General features: G+C 39.8%; 1 protein-coding gene across 3 annotated transcripts; it reads right to left on the reverse strand.

The window, feature by feature from the left end:
- Nucleotides 1-465: 465 nt before the first annotated feature.
- On the reverse strand, nucleotides 466-15,780 carry LOC147140830 (tropomyosin alpha-4 chain-like). 3 transcript variants are annotated; one of them, XM_086042637.1, is made up of 9 exons: nucleotides 15,457-15,780; nucleotides 11,585-11,710; nucleotides 3,891-4,024; nucleotides 3,213-3,330; nucleotides 3,031-3,101; nucleotides 2,509-2,584; nucleotides 1,468-1,530; nucleotides 1,302-1,371; nucleotides 466-791 (listed from the first exon to the last, which is right to left on the reverse strand). In XM_086042637.1, exons 1-9 carry the CDS (start codon nucleotides 15,568-15,570, stop codon nucleotides 709-711), a joined length of 855 nt encoding a protein of 284 aa, XP_085898763.1. In that variant the 5' UTR covers nucleotides 15,571-15,780; the 3' UTR covers nucleotides 466-708. The 3 variants fall into 3 exon arrangements, with proteins under 3 accessions (XP_085898763.1, XP_085898764.1, XP_085898766.1); XM_086042640.1 differs by lacking the exon at nucleotides 466-791 and adding an exon at nucleotides 881-1,156 and having other exon boundaries at nucleotides 15,457-15,722; XM_086042638.1 differs by lacking the exons at nucleotides 11,585-11,710; nucleotides 15,457-15,780 and adding an exon at nucleotides 6,163-6,487.
- Nucleotides 15,781-17,633: the final 1,853 nt, after the last annotated feature.

Consider the following 17,633-nt stretch of genomic DNA (forward strand, 5'->3'; position numbering starts at 1 on the left):
TAAATCCTCAAGATATCAATCAATTAATCAAAATCTCAATAGCAGTCGACTTCACCTCTCTCTCTTTACATATATTTTTTAGGTTGTCATGATTTACAAAAAGTCTATTTTGACAAAGTAAGGAGAAGAAATTTAAGAGAGTAACTGAATTATTATTCATCCATCCATTATCTAGACCGCTTATCCTCACAAGGGTCGTGGGGAGTGCTGGAGCCAATCCCAGCAGTCTTCGGGCAGTAGGCGGGGAACACCCTGAATTGGTTGCCAGCCAATCGCAGGGCACTGAATTATTATTATTTTTCAATTTAATGTACTAGTCATAATCTCAGCAGGGGGAATTAGGACCCACCCCCCCACACACACACACAAAAAAGAGCAATTGTGCATTGTAAGACAACTTCAACATCAATACCACTTATTATTATTGAAAAAAAAATCTGCACAACAACAACAACAACAAGAACATGATTGTCACCCATGTCAGGTTTTATTCAACAAAATTGTCCAGCACCAAAATTTGATATCATATGGACCCAAAACCATTATAAAAAGTGGGGACGGGGAGGAAAACAAATAACCATAAATATATAAAAAGGACTAAATGGGTTACTCTCGTTGTGGAAATTGTTGGGCTTAAAGGGATGCAATGGATGGAATGTTTTCTCTTTTACAAAACTTTGTCGGAACTGCTTCTTCTCTGCGGCGTTTTTACAAGCTACTGAGCTCCTGCAGTGTTTGGTCCAGAACATGGTGCATTCCTATGTTTTCTTCTTTTGCATGAGATAGATTATCTGCAATGGGGGAAAATGAGGGGGTCAGATATTCAATGTAATGACAAGATCACAGTCATAAAGAAAAAAGTTCAACATACAAATATGACTGTGTTGCGAAAAGCAGAAATACAGGAGACAGGGTAAAATGAAAGACGGCTTTATTGAGCTTTAAGAGGAAAAAAGAGAGCTATAAAGAGAGAAAAGGCACTTCCCCACCATTGCTGCCACCAGGCCAGGAGACAAAAAGAGCAAAAGTGAAAACAGATCAGCAGCTGTGCCCTGAAGGCTTTTTTTTCTTTTTTACAAGGTGTTCATATCATTGAGGGCATGGTCCAGCTCCTCGCTAATAGCCTTGTAACTCAGCTTCTGATTGTACAGTTCATCTGAAGGTCAGAAAGCAGGCGGATAGGAAAGCAGGACCAGAGGGGAATAAAAAGCAGGAAGAGGGAAAAATACAAGTTAGGTTAAGAGGTGGGAAAAAAGATGAGGGAAAACTGCCACGTAAAGAAACGTTTGAATAAGACAAACCTTCCAAGTCATCTATGGACTTTTCCAGCTTGGCCACTGTCCTTTCTGCAAATTCTGCACGGGTTTCCGCCTTTAAAAAAAAAAAAAAAAAAAAAAAAGCGAAAGGACCACGTAAGACAGACAGAATGGACTTCTTAGTGAAAGAAGAATTCCGCCGTTCACTGACCTCCTTCAGTCTGTCACTCAGGACCTTGATCTCCTCCTCGTATTTGTCTTCTTTCTCTGAGTACTGCAAAGAAGAATACACACATCAAACAAAATGCACCTCGAAATTACGCCATGTTTTGTCCACATCTGATGACATGGGCAAAATGCTTCGCAACTTAGCCTTCCCCGTTTATCTTGGATACCTATTTCAAATTGGAGCTCAATTGGGCAAATTCCTGCAACAAAGTGTGAGCCTCAGAATTTGCCCCAAATCAAAATAGCTGACTTCCTGTTCAATTCCGGCCAGGGATCCCTGAAACTCTTATATGCACGCTGTTATGATAGATATGTCCACCGAATTTCGTTTTGATCGGTCTGGGGCTGCTTTTGCCAACAGCAGTATGCAGTCTGCCAAGAACGAGGTAGCAGATTGCATTGAATGAATCCATATGAAACAGGGCTGTTAACTCAATAGTGCAAATCTTAATGAGGGGCAAAATAATATGACGATCACTGTGGAAAGCTTAAAATAGCATTATACAGGCTCTTCAAGATTGGGAAGAATAGAGTGTAGAGTTCCTATATTATTCAAAAAGACACAAATTGCTCTGTCCATGTTAGCTTGTGAGCTACTTCCTAATTCGTGGAGAATAGCATAAGTATGCTACCAATTGAGCTCTGTGCTGGGGGAATATTTCCATCACGTATCAGACCAGAAAATGAATTCCTTTAAATGAAGTCAAAATTACATTAACTTGTCTGTCTTTATGTTAGCTTGGGGGCTGATTCACGGTTCTTAGTGAATGACATTAGGACTCTTTCTTTTGCGCAAAAATGAAGAAGCTATGACTAAAGTTAAAATCCTGTTAGCCTGTTATTCCATACGTTAGCTACCATTTTACTTGCAGATACAGGGGGTTACTTCCATTGTGACTCAAATGTTAAAAATCCAAAACAAATTCCTCTATGTGCACGCTTTTCTGATTTGCAAATGAGACACATCTAGAAAATGATCCAAGCCTTTGTGCTTTGTGGTTGTAATGAAAAAAAAAAATCTTGCCTTGTCAGACTGAGCCTCAAGAGACTTCAGATTGTTGGTGACATTCTTCAGTTCTTCCTCCAGGTCACTACACTTCCTGTGGGGGTGGAGACAACAATGTTACTCGTTCTGATGCCTTACACCGAGTCTGCTTTAAAATCAGCGGTGGCAATCTTTTTTTCTTTTTTAAATATATTTTTTTTAAGTAAAGTATTCCAAAGGCAATGTTAAATTTATGAAAAAGTAAATTAGAGGATTTGGAATTTTAAATTAAACAGTGGTTCTAATTGATTAAGCAATTAGCAAAATAGTTGTCGATTAAGTTGATAATTGACTAGTTGCCCATTAACTCATTTACTGCCATTGACGAATTCACATGTCTTTTCAAAGTCCAGCCATTCAATCTCAGGATCTTATTCATATTTTTTTTCAAATTTTTTGAAACGTTTGGGTAAAAGAGGGTCTGAAAATGTCTGGCAATGAATGAGTTAAGTGATTCATTGTTGCAACCCTAACAGTACCAAAATTATCAAAATCACTTACACTTCTGCAACCTCTGCCCTCTCCTCTGCTCTCTCTAGGTCACTCTCCAGGATCACCATTTTACGGGCCACCTATTGACACACACACGAATTATAGCATATTTTCTCCACCTATTGACACACACACGAATTATAGCATACACACACCTACATGAACAAAGCATGCAAATCTGCTTGTCGTACCTCCTCATATTTGCGGTCGGCCTCCTCTGCGATGTGTTTGGCTTCCTTGAGCTGCAGCTCCTGGATCTCCATCTTCTCCTCATCCTTCATGGCTCTGTTCTCCACCACCTTCATGCCCCTGCAATGGGCGACGGTGACCAACATAAAGCAAATTAACGGAATATTCTTACAACATTACCATTACTATTGAACTGCAAATGGCGGCAGGCATCAATTAGACCTTTATATTTTAAACTTAGCATTTTTTAAAATAACATTAAACAATAATAATAAATGCAACAAACTGGTGGAACAAGACGTCTAGTTCTCTGTTTCATAAACAGGAACACATACAGCACTGTGGAGCAATCATGTATCATTGTCTACACAGAACACTAATCATTGTTAGCATTAATGTCAGCTCATGGTGTGTTAAGAATGCAAAAAGCTAACAGAAATAAACTTGTTAACCAAATGCTAACAGGAAATGCTTTTATGATGTGCTGCAAATGCAAAATGTTATAAAAAAGCTTACTAAGCTAATCTTGTGAGCCGTATGCTAAGAGGAAACAAGCTTAAGGTGTGCTGCAAAGTTTTTTTTATAGAAAAGAGACGGAAATGATAATACACAAAACCGCACCACAATTTTTTGGTAGTGTTTTGGCATTATGGGTAAAGTAGTCCCACTCCAGGCATCACCTTTCGCTCTCGTCCGCCGCCTTCTCTGCCTCCTCCAGCTTCTGTAGGGCCGTGGCCAACCTCTCCTGGGCCCGGTCCAGTTCCTCCTCCACCAGCTGGATCCTGCGGTTGAGGGACGCCACATCGCCTTCCGCCTATAGCGGCAAACGGAGTGAGAGAGAGTCAGAGTTGAAACAGGAAACATGGCTTTGTCCGAAGGACATTGCGGGGACCACCAGCACTACCCAGAACTCCCCCCCCCCCCCCCCCCTTCTTCCTCAGGCGATTGTTTGTTTTATGGAAATTAGTGACATTATTTGGCATTTCTACAGCTTGACCTACTACAGATGGCCTACAAACGGGACTGCTGGTGATGTAACCCTCGAGGCACAGCTGGCGTCTCTATGCCTGTTCCCACCAGCCCTCCCTCGCTCACTTACTATTTTTCCTCACCCTACCCTGGATGTTAGGGATGGTGCATTGTCGCAGTCTGTTTCCTGTGGCGCTGATAACACAGTCTGATGGCCACTTCCTGTTACATTGAATGGGAGGGTATTTTTCAGGTACCATGTTGGATATTTGACCATGCAACATTTGAAGTGTTTTAAATCTAAAATTAAACAATCACAATATTCAATGTAGATTTTTCCAAAATATTAAATGGTATTAAAGAAAACATTGTTTTAAACAAATGAACTATACAAATAGAACAGAGAAACTCATTAATGAACAAATAAGATTTCTATTTCGAAAAATAAAGAGTATACATTTTCTTAAAAGGACAATGTGTAGAATTCAGTGCCATCTAGTGATCAACAAATAGATTACAACCATACGTCGCAAGCCTACCAATAGTTTCTTCAGCAGTGGTGCAAGAAAAATGTAATCACAAATGACTTCCAGTATTCCCTCAAGTCATGCAGTAAATGAATTGCATTTTTACATGTGCAGTAGTCATGATGCTTAGGGACTACGTTCGCAAAGTTTGTCTCCTTCGAGAATTCGTAGCACAAAGATGGCAGCGAAACATAGCAGCCTCATTAAGGGGAGGCGCGCCCTATGTAATATAAGTAGAGATTACTTCACCTACGATTATATAAAAATAATTATGTTGATGTAATAGAGCATATTATTTGCATATTGTTGAAATGAATAGTGGGTTTTTAAAATGAATGATCATTGAAAAATCAAAATATTCTAAACATCGTCCCTTTAAATATTATATGTATAATACAATACCATTATAAAAGATTAAATTGTTAATTGAGTTAAAAGTAGAAATGAGAAAATAAAATGTTTGAAATTTTATTATAAGTATGAGAAAATAATTTGAAATAATTTGTTGATGAAATGATGAATCGTTTACATTTCTATCCCATTGACATTGTTTTCCAAAGTAAAAGCAAATATTTTATTTTGATTCAACATGCTATAAATTCCAGTCCATTTTCAAGGAGCACAACAGAAATCAGATATTTAATGTTGAGAAATCTGAAATTCCAAGCATTTGTGCAATATTAAATTATAACGGCATCTAAATGATTCATGGGTTGTCAAAATAATTAATTTGATAATCGATTAGCTGTTGATTATTTATTGCACCTCTGATAGATAGTGAATAGGTCATAGGTAGATAAGACTGATTAGATAGATGAATAGAAAATACACATGGAATTGAATTTTAAAATTTAAACAAATGTGTTTTAACAATTCCTGCAACAACAGACGCATACCATTTATAGTATAATAATCACATTATAAGTTAACAACATAATTATAATGATAAAAATGCGTTTTTATAAAACATATAGAACATTAAAAATACAAAAAAATAAACATGTATCAGTTGTTTAAAAAAGTTACAAAAATGTAATCAATGGAATTCACCCTAATTTAACTTAACAGCACCAGAGGAATTTCCAAACGACCTTTTCTCTCATGACGTTACATTGCACACACGTCTAAGTGCCCACAGTGCTGTTCCATCTGTTTTTTTTTCTTCCATTGATTAATACATTCGAACTGAAGAGAGTGCAGCTTTCAGTTAGATAACACACCCCAAACGAGTCAGGAAACGGTCCGAGGCTGTTGTTTCATCTTTCACACCAGAACTCATTTACAATTAAAAATAAAGTGTTTAAACAAATTATAGGGTGGGGCTACACACACAAAAAAAACACTTCGAGATAAAAGCATCATCCTTTTTGGAATATAGTGGTCTTTCTAGGGTGAGGCTTCGTGAACAGTAAAAATGATACAATAAAAAGATTCATTTCTAGGGCGAAAAGCTCACTTTTTCGCGCAGCTCCCTCTCTGTGTCCAGCTCCCTTTGGACGGCCATTGCGCGTTCATCCGCCTCATCAACTTGCTGCTGCAGGGCTTGAATTTTCTTCTTCACAGTTTCCATTATTCTCCTCGAATTCCCCGACAAACAATGCAGAGAAACCAGCAAGAACGAGCCTCCAAGCGCCCCAAAAAGTCGACTTTTTTCAGCCGATATGCCTTCCACAAAAACTTCTTTTTTCTTGCGGAAAACTTTTTTTCTTTCTGCTTTTTCTGCTCCTCCCCGAGCAGGAAATAAGGGACGTTGCGGGAAGTGTGGAGATGTGCAAGGAGGGAGGGAGGAGGGAGGCTATGCACGGAAATTTATGGCCAATTCCTCCAATCCTGAGAAGAGTTTGGGTCTGGGTGACGTCACAGGGCGCAAAAGGGGAGGAAGTTTTCTTTTTTGTGTCGGTGTGAGCATGCGCAAAGGCAAAGGTGAGCAAAGTCCGCCTTTTGTGTGAGTGAGTGTGCAATAGTTTGGCAAGTGTGGACTTATATGGCGAATGCATTTTTGTGTTCTGATTAAAGGGGTGTGTTTTGGGAAGGGGCGTCTGATATGATTCAGTAGCTGATTCATTACACGGGAAAGGAGTGACGTTATTGTCTCGTTGGAGTGACGGCTGTCTGAGAAGGTTTGTAATCCTCATTCAAGTGGGGTGTCTGGTTAATAACCCTCCACAGCTTTGTGGAATGTCAAATGATTTGGGCCCGCTGCCATAAGGCGGCAACGCATTAAACCCTCAGCCCTTCACCCACTCACCCGCACTCCTTTTCCTTCCTCATTTTTGCTTTATTCCCACATTTATTTGTCATCCTCCTCCACAGAGCGAATGAGGAAATAAGCCCTCACGCCCATTTTTCATGGTGAGTTCTTGAAATGGTCGGCAACTTTGAGGCTGTGCGCTGCCTGTATTGGCCATCGAAGGCAAAAAAGCTTCAGAATTAAGCATCTATTTAGGACAATAATTGTCAATGCGATGCTGGAACCACTAGTGGTACACAGCCTACCCCTAGTTTCGTGAATCACTGCCCAAGTGCAATTCAGTTGTGTTTAACTTTTAAGTACAATTAATTTAAACTTTTATTTCAGTGCATTGTTCGACTTTCATGTGCAATACATTTACATTACCCTAACCCTAACCCTTAAGCAGAGAAGCCAAGACTTCCCTCTCCCTAGCCACCTCTTCCAAATATTCATAAAAGATAAAGAATATAGAGTAATGTTATATGATCTGCTTACATGTGTTGCTGCACCATTTGTGTTCTGATATCCATTGCTCAAAGGGTAACATTGCTGCTATATGTTAGCATCGTATTAGCATGCTAGTCCGTTAGCATGTAGTATCTGAAGTTTGCACTCGCAAGTTAAAACAACAATTGGCCTGACAATTGATGTCAGGGGCTACTTTTTTCCTCACTTTACAAGGGCAGTCGGGGGGTTGGTCCTGAGTGAATTTTGGGGCATGTTGTCAGGGACCCCTAAAATACATCAATTTTACCAGGATTTATGAACATCATGTTTTGTAATTATTTCATCAGCAAGTTCAACTCAATAAAAGGGAACATCTCAACCTTGAATTCAATGTTATTGACTATGATGAATTGTGTTAGAGTGGAGCAGCAGAAGTAATGTCTGCTCCAAATAAGGCTCAACTGTTGATTTCATTGGACTGTGCAGTGTGTTTGCTTTAGCCCGCATTCCTGGCATTCCTGTTCAACTGCAGGCTGGCCCACTTTTTGTCTGCACTTGAGACAAAAAGTGCCAAGTACTCTCAACAGGAGCGCTTACGCTGCCCCGTACTCACAAATAAAAAGACAGAAAATCCTTCTTATTGTTGTTTGTTTGAGGTATGAAGCACAAGAACACGATTTGTGCTTTACTAATTTGCCTTTTGGGGGGCTGGGGAGGCTTGATCAAAATAACAAAAAAGGATTTTTTTTCGGCGGCACGGTGGTCGACTGGTTAGCAAGTCCGCCTCACAGTTCAGAGGTCGTGGGTTCGATCCCGACCCCGGCCTCCCTGTGTGGAGTTTGCATGTTCTCCCCGTGCCTGCGTGGGTTTTCTCTGCGTACTCCAGTTTCCTCCCACATTCCAAAAACATGCATGGTAAGTTGATTGGACTCTCTAAATTCCCCCTAGGTGTGATTGTGAGTGTGGATGTTTGTCTCTGTGTGCCCTGTGATTGGCTGGCAACCAATTCAGGGTGTCCCCCGCCTACTGCCGAAGACAGCTGGGATAGGCTTCAGCACGCCCCGTGACCCTTGTGAGGATAAGCGGTATCGATAATGGATGGATGGATGAATTTTGTTTCATTTTGTTGTGGTGTAATCTTATCAAGTTTTTTCCAAGGCAATATGCTGAAACTACTACACTATTAAGTAAGTATAAGTAGGAAGTGGTAAGCATTGTGAAGCCACCTGGAGCAGTTAGGCTGATGCCTAAGAAAAAAAACCAATACTGTATATATAACTAAAAGTGAGATTGGACTAAATTTTCACCCGAACCACAATAAATGTTCACTATTTAGTGTGTATTTGAGGCTATATATACATATAATAGTACATAGTCACTGTTTTTAATTGTTTTTTTGTTTGTGCATGATTATATATACATATAATAGTATATAGTCACTGTTTTTAATTGTTTTTTTGTTTGTGCATGATTGTATATCTAAGTGTGTATTCAAGCCAATACTGTATCCTGAATTATTTTATTTTAGTGTAATTGTTTTCTATTTTCCTTTTTTCAAACAAATTGAAATCTATTTAATGTGTGAGCAATAATCTTCAAATCAGCGACCCTTCGGTCACTGGACGACCCGCTCTACAGAAAGAGACAGAGTCAGTTGTTCTATTCTTCCTTTGATTTTTTAAATCAATTATTATATAGAGATGGGCACTTTACCCTATTTTGACGGTCCGTGCTCCATCCGCGACCTGGGCACCCTTACGTCATCGTTTCTGCCTCGTATCCTGAAATTCCTTCCTACCCATCGAGACTTCCTACCAATAACGCCGATAGTGAGGTGGGTTAAGGTTGAGGTTAGGGTTAGTTTGTCAAATCGGCCTACAGTAGGAAGTTTTACAGGGGTAAAACATTTTGGCAGAGCAACGGTCATGCGTGAAAAGAACATGACAAATTAGATTTTTAATACACATCCCGAAATGTTCTCTTTGGCAAATTTGCTGCCGTTGCTTATGTTGCTGTGGCATTAAATTGTGGAGAACTGAAAAGAATTGCGGGCATGTTACGCTATGACAAATTACAGCAGTTTGACACCATTAGCATTGGATCTGTTGACAATGCTAGCTTCCCAAGGTTTTGCCGTATTCAGTGACATATATGACCTCAATAGGAGAAAATGTACCAGAGCAAAGTGCCTCATTAGCGCAAAGAGTCACATTAGCACAACGTTCTTCCCTTAAAATGAACCAAAGTAAGTAATTGTTGTTTGCTTTCTGTGGTTGTTACCAGCATTGTTTTTAAACAGTTATTTAGTTGAAAACTATCGATCCATCCATTATCTGAGCCGCTTTATCATCACGAGGGTCGCAGGCGTGCTGCTTCTGGCAGTAGGTGGGGTACACCCTGAACTGGTTGTCAGCCAATCAGAGTAGTTGAAAATTAACTGTTAAGTTTTAAGATGGCATAATATAGTCATTTCAACATTTTTCATTGAAACAAAGTTTAATAATGACACAGTTGTGTTAAATGTGTCTTGCGTGTTAAAGTACAGTTACAAATTGGTGTGTTGTACTTTTCTGTATAAAAGTTGAAATCTATGCTGAAGGAAAACATTGACTTGTTTTCTACTTATAATTATGAGTTTAGTCGACTAAAATTGCTCTTTATTTTCGTCGACTAAAATTGGACTAATAAAATCCAATCTGGTGACTAGTTTAAAACTTTAATTAATTTTAGTCAAAAGACTATAACTAAAACAAAATAAGTTGTCAAAATGAACACTGGTTCACAACTCTCCCTACCTTGTCCAAGGCGCAGCTCCAGCTGAAGAAAAACGGCCCTAATGCATTCCACCACCATCATTCCCTATGGTGTTCTTTTGGTGGCAAGCACTGTTGTGTTTGCAGCAAACGTACATTTTGGAATTGGCCAATAAACACCATAACACATTTTCCAGATGTGTTTCGAAATTTTGTTTGGGTGCAATGAAACTGAGGTTAAATTCCAAAACGAATGTTTGGAGCAAACACAACACTGCTTATCACCAAAAGAACACCATACCTGCAGTGAAGCATGGTGGCAGCAGCATCATGTTCTGTGGCTGTTTTTTCCTCAGATCGAATAGGGCCTTTAGTCAAGGGAATTATGAAGAGTTCAAAATAGCAGCCAGTGTTTGTGCACAACTTTCAGGCTTATGCGAGAAGGAAAAAAAAAGTGAACAAAAGCTTATGAGAACATCTGTACGTTATTCGGGGGTAATTAGACGCACTTGCCATGGTGGCAAGGTGTGCGCTGTCTTCCGTGTGAATGTGATTTAATCTGTGATTTATTCTGACATAGTTTTATATTGTTAATTAGGGGTGGGAACAATAATTGTTTTTTCGATGCATCGTTTGGCATATTAAAAAGAGTCTGAATCCATTCATAGGTATTAATCGATATGTAAGGTTTAAATAAAAAACTAAAAGCATGCGCAAGTGATTAAGTGTGTTTGTACGTCAGATGTCTGTGCTGGGGAACAAGCAAAACCTCATACGAGCACAGCGAAGTCAAAGTGTGAAATCTAAATCATTGTTCTTTCTTGAGTTTTTTGTTTTTAAAAAGGTACCAGTGTTTTGCATGGACTATAAAATGTACCATTAAGCCAATGTAGTGATGCATCGGAATCGGGATCGAATCGAATCATAGGCCTGATCGGAATTGAATCGAATTGTGGGCCTCTGAATCGGAATTGGATCAAATCGTGATCCTATTGTTCATATACATTTACATTATATATTATAGATTATTTATGCCACAAAACCCAAGCATTTGAGCAGGGGAGCGTGGACTTTTTATGTCCACAGTATTGTAAGTGCTTATTCTTTTGTATTCATATTATTACTATTTAGTGTGCTTGCACGTTTTTCCATGTAAGCTCTTTTAAAAATTGCCTTTGTTTCATATATATAAACTATGAAGTGTCATGATTCCTTGAGCATTCACGCGACGTACATATTGTATATATGTGACTGTAAAAATTAGAATTTTAAAAAGAACCAATAATCCAATCAGATTAACAAGAAGCTCTGTTTCAAATCAAGCATCTGCGTTCACATCCGATACTTCTACTCCAAGGCCTTCGATATGTTGTCAGCCAACCGCAACTTTGTGTTCCCTCATGTGAAAAATGAGCCTCGGGTGGCATCACATCAGGCCAACTCACGTCCGTGGCCTTTTTCTCCGACAGCTCCAGTTTCTCTTGAGCGTCCTTTAGGGCCTCTGAGTATTTGTCCAGCTCATCTTCTGTCCCCTTCAGCTTCTTCTGCAGAGCCAGCAGGTCATCCTCCAGCTGAAAAAGCAGTCAGGTGTTACTGTGGATCGCTAAGTCGCGAAAGAAACCAGAGCGAATCGCCTGTCATCACGTCATAATGGAGGAAGAGGTAAAAAAAAGAAGCAGGGTTGCTTGCTACCAAATGCGCTGTCGTTGCATTGTGCTGTTACACAAAAGGCATAATACTGTGTTTGATCAATTGCAGATAGAGGAGTTTTATTATTATTTTTTTAAATATATAACATTAAACACCGTTACCGTTTATATTACAATTAATATTTTTTTAATGCATTGTCAATGTCAGAAGTGGAAATTCTTCAATGACTGGTAATAGTTTAGCACTTATATCATCAACTGTAGATGGGGAGGCATTCATATTATTAGACTTTTTGGAATAAAATGACTTTTTTGGGGGAAGTACTATGTCAGAAGTTGAAATCTTATAACATAATACTGTACTGTAATGGCTTGCGGGGAATTGTGTCTATTTGGGGTGAAGCAATTTTTAAAATAAATTATGTAAAACAATAATAGCTCGATATTACAATTTATGATTTTTGTGGGGTTTGAGATAGGCAGAAGTGAACATTTTTTAATAGTGTAGCATTTATATAATCAACTGTAGATGAGGAGAGGTGTTTATATATTTGAATGAAATTGCTTTGGAAGATGTCAGAAGCTTAAATTATACAATATAATAATGCTTGGGGGCATTTAATCACTTGTGGGTAGTTACTGTATGTCTGTAGTGTTGAGTTAATAGGGCATCTATTTATATATCTTAAGTGGATATATGATTTGCTTAGCAGTTAATGCTTAAGTAACTATACATGTATGTGCCTTAAGTGGATGAGGCATCCAGTGACTACAATGATGGGCTAAGCAGTTGACTCGTAAGTAATTACATTTACTTTTTTTTCCTCATCGGGAAGAAGAATCTGTCAATTTGAGGGAGGTGGGGTTTTTTTTTCATCTTGAATGGATGAGGCATCCTGGGCTGAGCAGAAAACTCTTAATTACTGTAATTCATTTCCCTTTTATTTCCTGATGTGAAAATGGAGGCATCTGTTTGAGGGAGGTATTTATTTGTCTTTGGAGGATGAAGCACCAGGCAACTGGACTCGGCAATTAACTACTTAATGCATGTGTATGAACAATAGCAATCTATGAACTGAAGTAAATTGTTTTAACATTATTAGGATAAAAGGTGAAGGGAAGTGTCTGTTTAAGGACGGCATTTATTTTAGTTGCTACCGACCGTTTTTTTCCTGATAGGAAAAGAGGTGTCTATTTTAGGGAGCGTTTATTACTTGCTACTTGCAATGGACTCTATAATGTCCAACATAGTATCTATAAACTGAGGGAATTATAGTCCCCACTTTTTTTCCTGATTAGAAAAAGGAGCCATCTACTAGAGGGAGGTGTTTGTATGTTTTTTTAGTGGATGAGGCATCCGATAACTACTTGATGTGCTCAACCATTAACTTATTGCGCTGTGTGCGAACAATAGCATTTATGAACTGAAGTACTGTACTTACAGTTATTGTCAAGATTAGAAAAGGTAAAGGGAGGTGTCTATTTTAATTGGGGGAGGCATTTTATTATTTTAGAGGGGTGGCCACTGTTTTAGGCAAAACGGTAATAAAAAATGCTCATCCCACTTACATCAGGGGCCGAGCAGGGCACTGACCCACCAGATGGAGCTGCACCTCCAGAGCTGGAATGGCCAATCGTCTTGGCCTTGGTGGAGGTCTGCACCCCTTTCAATGTGCTATTCTGGTTTAGAGAGTTGTTGCGGCTTGACACTGCCAACATGGCAGAACATCCAGTGGCTTGATGACAGGACTTTGGTGGGGTCTGGCTCCATTGGAGTAGTCCCTCTATGTGGAACGTGGCTAAACTGCAGCTGGTGGACACTGATGGCGTATTTTGTCAACTGCCGCACACTCGAGGTTGGCCAAGAATAGCTAAGAAATCGCAAACAAACACTCCATCGTCTAGGATTTCATGCTGACTCTTTCCTATGTGGAAGACGAGCTCGGCGGGCAACTGAGTGCTCCCTTAAGGAGTTTAGGGGGGCTTCCACTTGATTTAATAGACGCTCCTGGCTTTGTTTGTGACTCTCTGTCATTCCTGGCACACCACCGTGTTGACACCGTCTCCCACAGAGCAGTAATTGTCTTTTTTTAGCCACCTCTGGGATAATCTTACATCTCCATGCTCCACTTTGCTCCTATCGAGTGGCCTTTCGTTGAAGGGAGGCGCACACACATCATTCTACTAGGAGCTTTAATCGCCACACTTATCGTTCACAAAATGTGATAAGTCTCCACACTGTAATTAATCTGAGAGGCCGTTTACGTGCCTCACTGGGTTCTGCAGTTCTGGCCACAAGTGCAACAGGGAAGGATCTATTTGAGGGAGGCCCTTATTTAAGTGGGTGAAGCCCTGTGCAACTACTTGATGGACTCATCGGCATGGGCGCTCCATGCTATGTCTGTGTTTGAACAGTTGTCTCTATAAACTAACATAATTAAAGTTACTAGCCTTTTTTCTGATGGGAAAAGGGGGGGGGCTGTATATAAAGGAGGCATTCATTTTTTATTTGGGAGACATTGATATGTCTTAAGATGATGAGACACTCAACAACTACTTTATATGCTTAATACCTGTGTGTGAACAAGTGTTTATGAACTGAATAATTGAAGTTATTGCAGGGTTAAGGGAGGTGTTTTTTTTCAGGACTTTTTTCCCTGTATTTTTTTTTTTTTTTTCAATCTTAACTGGAAGAGGCACCCGGCAGCTATTTGATGGAGTCAGTTCTTGATTCTGGACTAATTACAGTAAATATTATTTGAGGGAGGTGTTTATTCGTCGGAAATTAATGTGACTACGGGCAACTACTTGATGGTCTATGTCCATGTGAACGGTAACATCTATGAGCTGAAGTAATTGCAGTGAGTACCTGTTTTTCTTAATTGTAAAAGGGAGGAATTCATTTGTTTGACGTAACGAGACTACAGGCAACTACTTGATGGCCCTAATGTCCTAGTGTGAACCACATAGTCTAAAGCGATTACAGTTAATACCATTTTTTTTCATACTGTTGCAAAGAGGGAGGCATCTATTTCAGGGGGGTATTTATTTCTCACAGATGGATAACACTCCAGAAAACTACTTGATGGTTTTAATGTTTGAGTGTGAACAACAGCTTCTATGAACTGAAGTAATTGTAGTTACAAAAAGGGAGGCGTCAAGTGAGGTATCTATTTGAAGAATTTATAGTGGATTGTGCACCTGACAACTGCTTGTATGAACATTGAACAATAGCTTGTATGAATCGATGTGCTTGCAGGTAATACCTCTCTTAATGATGTGAAAAAGTAGGCATTTATTTCTTGCAAGTGGATACCACATCTGAAAATTACTTGACGGTTTTAATGTCTGAGTGTGACCTACAGCATCTGTGAACTGAATTTATTACAGTTACAGTGTTACAGTACTTTTTTATGTGAAAAGGGAGACATCAAAAAGTGTGTCAGGCGTTTCATTTGTGAATTATAAATCAGACAACTACTTAACGGGCTGAACATCTGAGTATGAACAATCGTGTCTATAAACTGCCATATTTACAGTTACTACCCATTTTTTTCCCGATTGTCATCAATCACTCAGATTTTGCTAACATTACTTCTAATGTTGTCTGTCACGACATTGCAATGAATATGCTACAATGAATACGTTGACCATGAAGTCAAACCCACCAGCTTGCATTTCTCCTCCGCTGACTTCTGGTCCGTCTCGGCCTGCTCCGCCCGGTCTAGGGCGTTCTCCTTGTCCAACTTCAGCATCTGCATCTTCTTCTTGATAGCCTCCATGGTGACGGGTCTGTTGGGCTTTCGCGCGTCAGTCAAAGGGGGGAAAAACAGACGGCGCTGAGGAGCAAGAAGAGAGAGAGGAGTGACAAGAGAGGAGGAGAGAAGAGCTCTTCGGAGGAGGAAGAGGAGGATGCACAGAGTGAAGGTCCACTAGAGCTGTGTGTGATTTAAAGCGGAGACAATCTCGGTCCTCCGGTGACAGCCCCGACATGTCCACCCCTCTTCCCTCCTTCTTTGCCTCCTCCCTTGCCCTAGTGTACTACATATTCTGCAACACTCCCTCCCTCCCTAATATAAACTTTTCAAATGCTTCTGGAGGAGCAATGTGGTGGAGATGTTTTGGCAGCACATGTCCTTATTTGGACCACTGTTCCCTTCACCCCCTCCCCCTCTATTGGCGCATGTGTTCTGGCTTGGGAATGTTGAGATTGATGTTAATACCAGAGTTGGTTAGAAAAGACATAGTTTTCATTCCGGGTGGAAAAAAACAATCCGTGCCAGCGAAAATAAGCTCCCATCTCATTTCAGATCAAACATAAATGCAATGAAGCTAATTGTTACAGCCCTGCACTTTTTTTTAGATCAGTTTCCTGTAACTGTAAAGGACTTTTGACTTTGCAGGGTTTATTTTATATTCCGTGATGAGATGTTTTCAGTGTGTTTGAGGGAGTCATTTATCGATCCTAAATGGATGACTAAACCAGCACACACTTGATGGGCTCAACCACTAACTCTTTCGTGATTGTTTGTGAACAATATTCTCTGGGAACTGAAGCATTTTTTCCCCCGATAGGGAAAAATGTGGCACCTATTTGAGGGTGGTGTTTATTGGCCACAGGTGGATGGCACACACAGCAGCTACTTAATGAGCTCAACAATTAACTAATAAGTAATTACTGTTATGACCCATTTTTTTTTGTAATTAACTATTGCCCTTTCTTGTTTTTCATGATGGGAAGACAGCGGCATTGAGGGAGGAGTTTATTTGTCAAAAAGGACTTTGCAAAATGTTTTCTTGTGAGCTGTTGGCAATTGTCCTGCTTCTCATATATTCTCGCTCAATAGGGGAGAACAGAAACAGTGACCAATATTTATTGCAAGCAGGAAGTTAGTCCCTGTGTGTGCATGTGTATGTTGTGTGTGTGTAACATTAGCGTTCATGTGTGATGGCTTTCGGCTTGTATGTGCCAGCTGCCATTGAGCTAAAAATAAAGCTCACAAGAAAGGTGGCCAGTGACCATATAAGCGATATATCTCAATATCAACTTGCATTCGCCATGTCGTCGCCTACGAGATTCAATTTGAACAATTTCTCCACCTACGTCACACAAAACATTGGATTTCAAACATCACGCCAGGCCTCAGTTCAGCCAGCAGGAAACATTGCTTGTTCTTCGGATTTCTGGGGCTGTATCCGGACTGAAACCATGAGGACTGTGTTAAATTCTACATAAACATGGATTGCATGGCTGACAAATTTTCAAAAAGGGCTGGACTAAGCATGTATATAGTATAAGTATATAGTATATAGTATATACTATACTATATATGCACAGATGTGAATGTAAAAAGTAACACAAATAGTCAGCAGTACTGTTGCCAAAAACTGGATGTATGTATTTATTTTAAATCTACATATAAGCATTGATCGTAGGGCTAGGCCGATAATTCGATATCGATATGTGTTGCGATTGACACGTGATCGATACCAATAGAAAATGCCTTCGATAAAATGTTCGATAGAAAAAAGAAAAACAAACCCGATCGCAGCATGGTGCGTGATGTAGGCAGCGTGCTTCTGCCTCCAAACATGACGAAGAAGCATTTAAACCAAAGAAGAAGCGGCCTTTAAACCAACGAGGAAGAAGCTGTTAACTCAACGGAGCATGCTCGCGGGCCCGGCGGGCGTGCGCTACGTTTGCGGGCCCGGCAGCCGTGCACTACGCTTGCGCCGTAACTTTGCTCAAATAAATGACCACTCGACTCAGTACAACTCTTACAATTAAATTATATTAATGCATGATAACCCTATTGAAAACCCGTGGATGGAGCCATGGTGTACA

Source organism: Filicampus tigris, chromosome 10, assembly GCF_054856515.1.
Source record: "Filicampus tigris isolate MCC_2025a chromosome 10, RoL_Ftig_1.0, whole genome shotgun sequence".
NCBI lineage: Eukaryota > Metazoa > Chordata > Actinopteri > Syngnathiformes > Syngnathidae > Filicampus > Filicampus tigris.

Coding starts and splice junctions, on each gene's coding strand:
- LOC147140830 (XM_086042637.1), bottom strand. CDS start 15,570: ATGGAGGCTATCAAGAAGAAGATGCAGATGCTGAAGTTGGACAAGGAG. Junction 3,102..3,212: donor CCGACCGCAAATATGAGGAG/GTACGACAAGCA, acceptor GTGTGTCAATAG/GTGGCCCGTAAAATGGTGAT. Junction 1,531..2,508: donor TTGAGGCTCAGTCTGACAAG/GCAAGATTTTTT, acceptor TCTTCTTTGCAG/TACTCAGAGAAAGAAGACAA.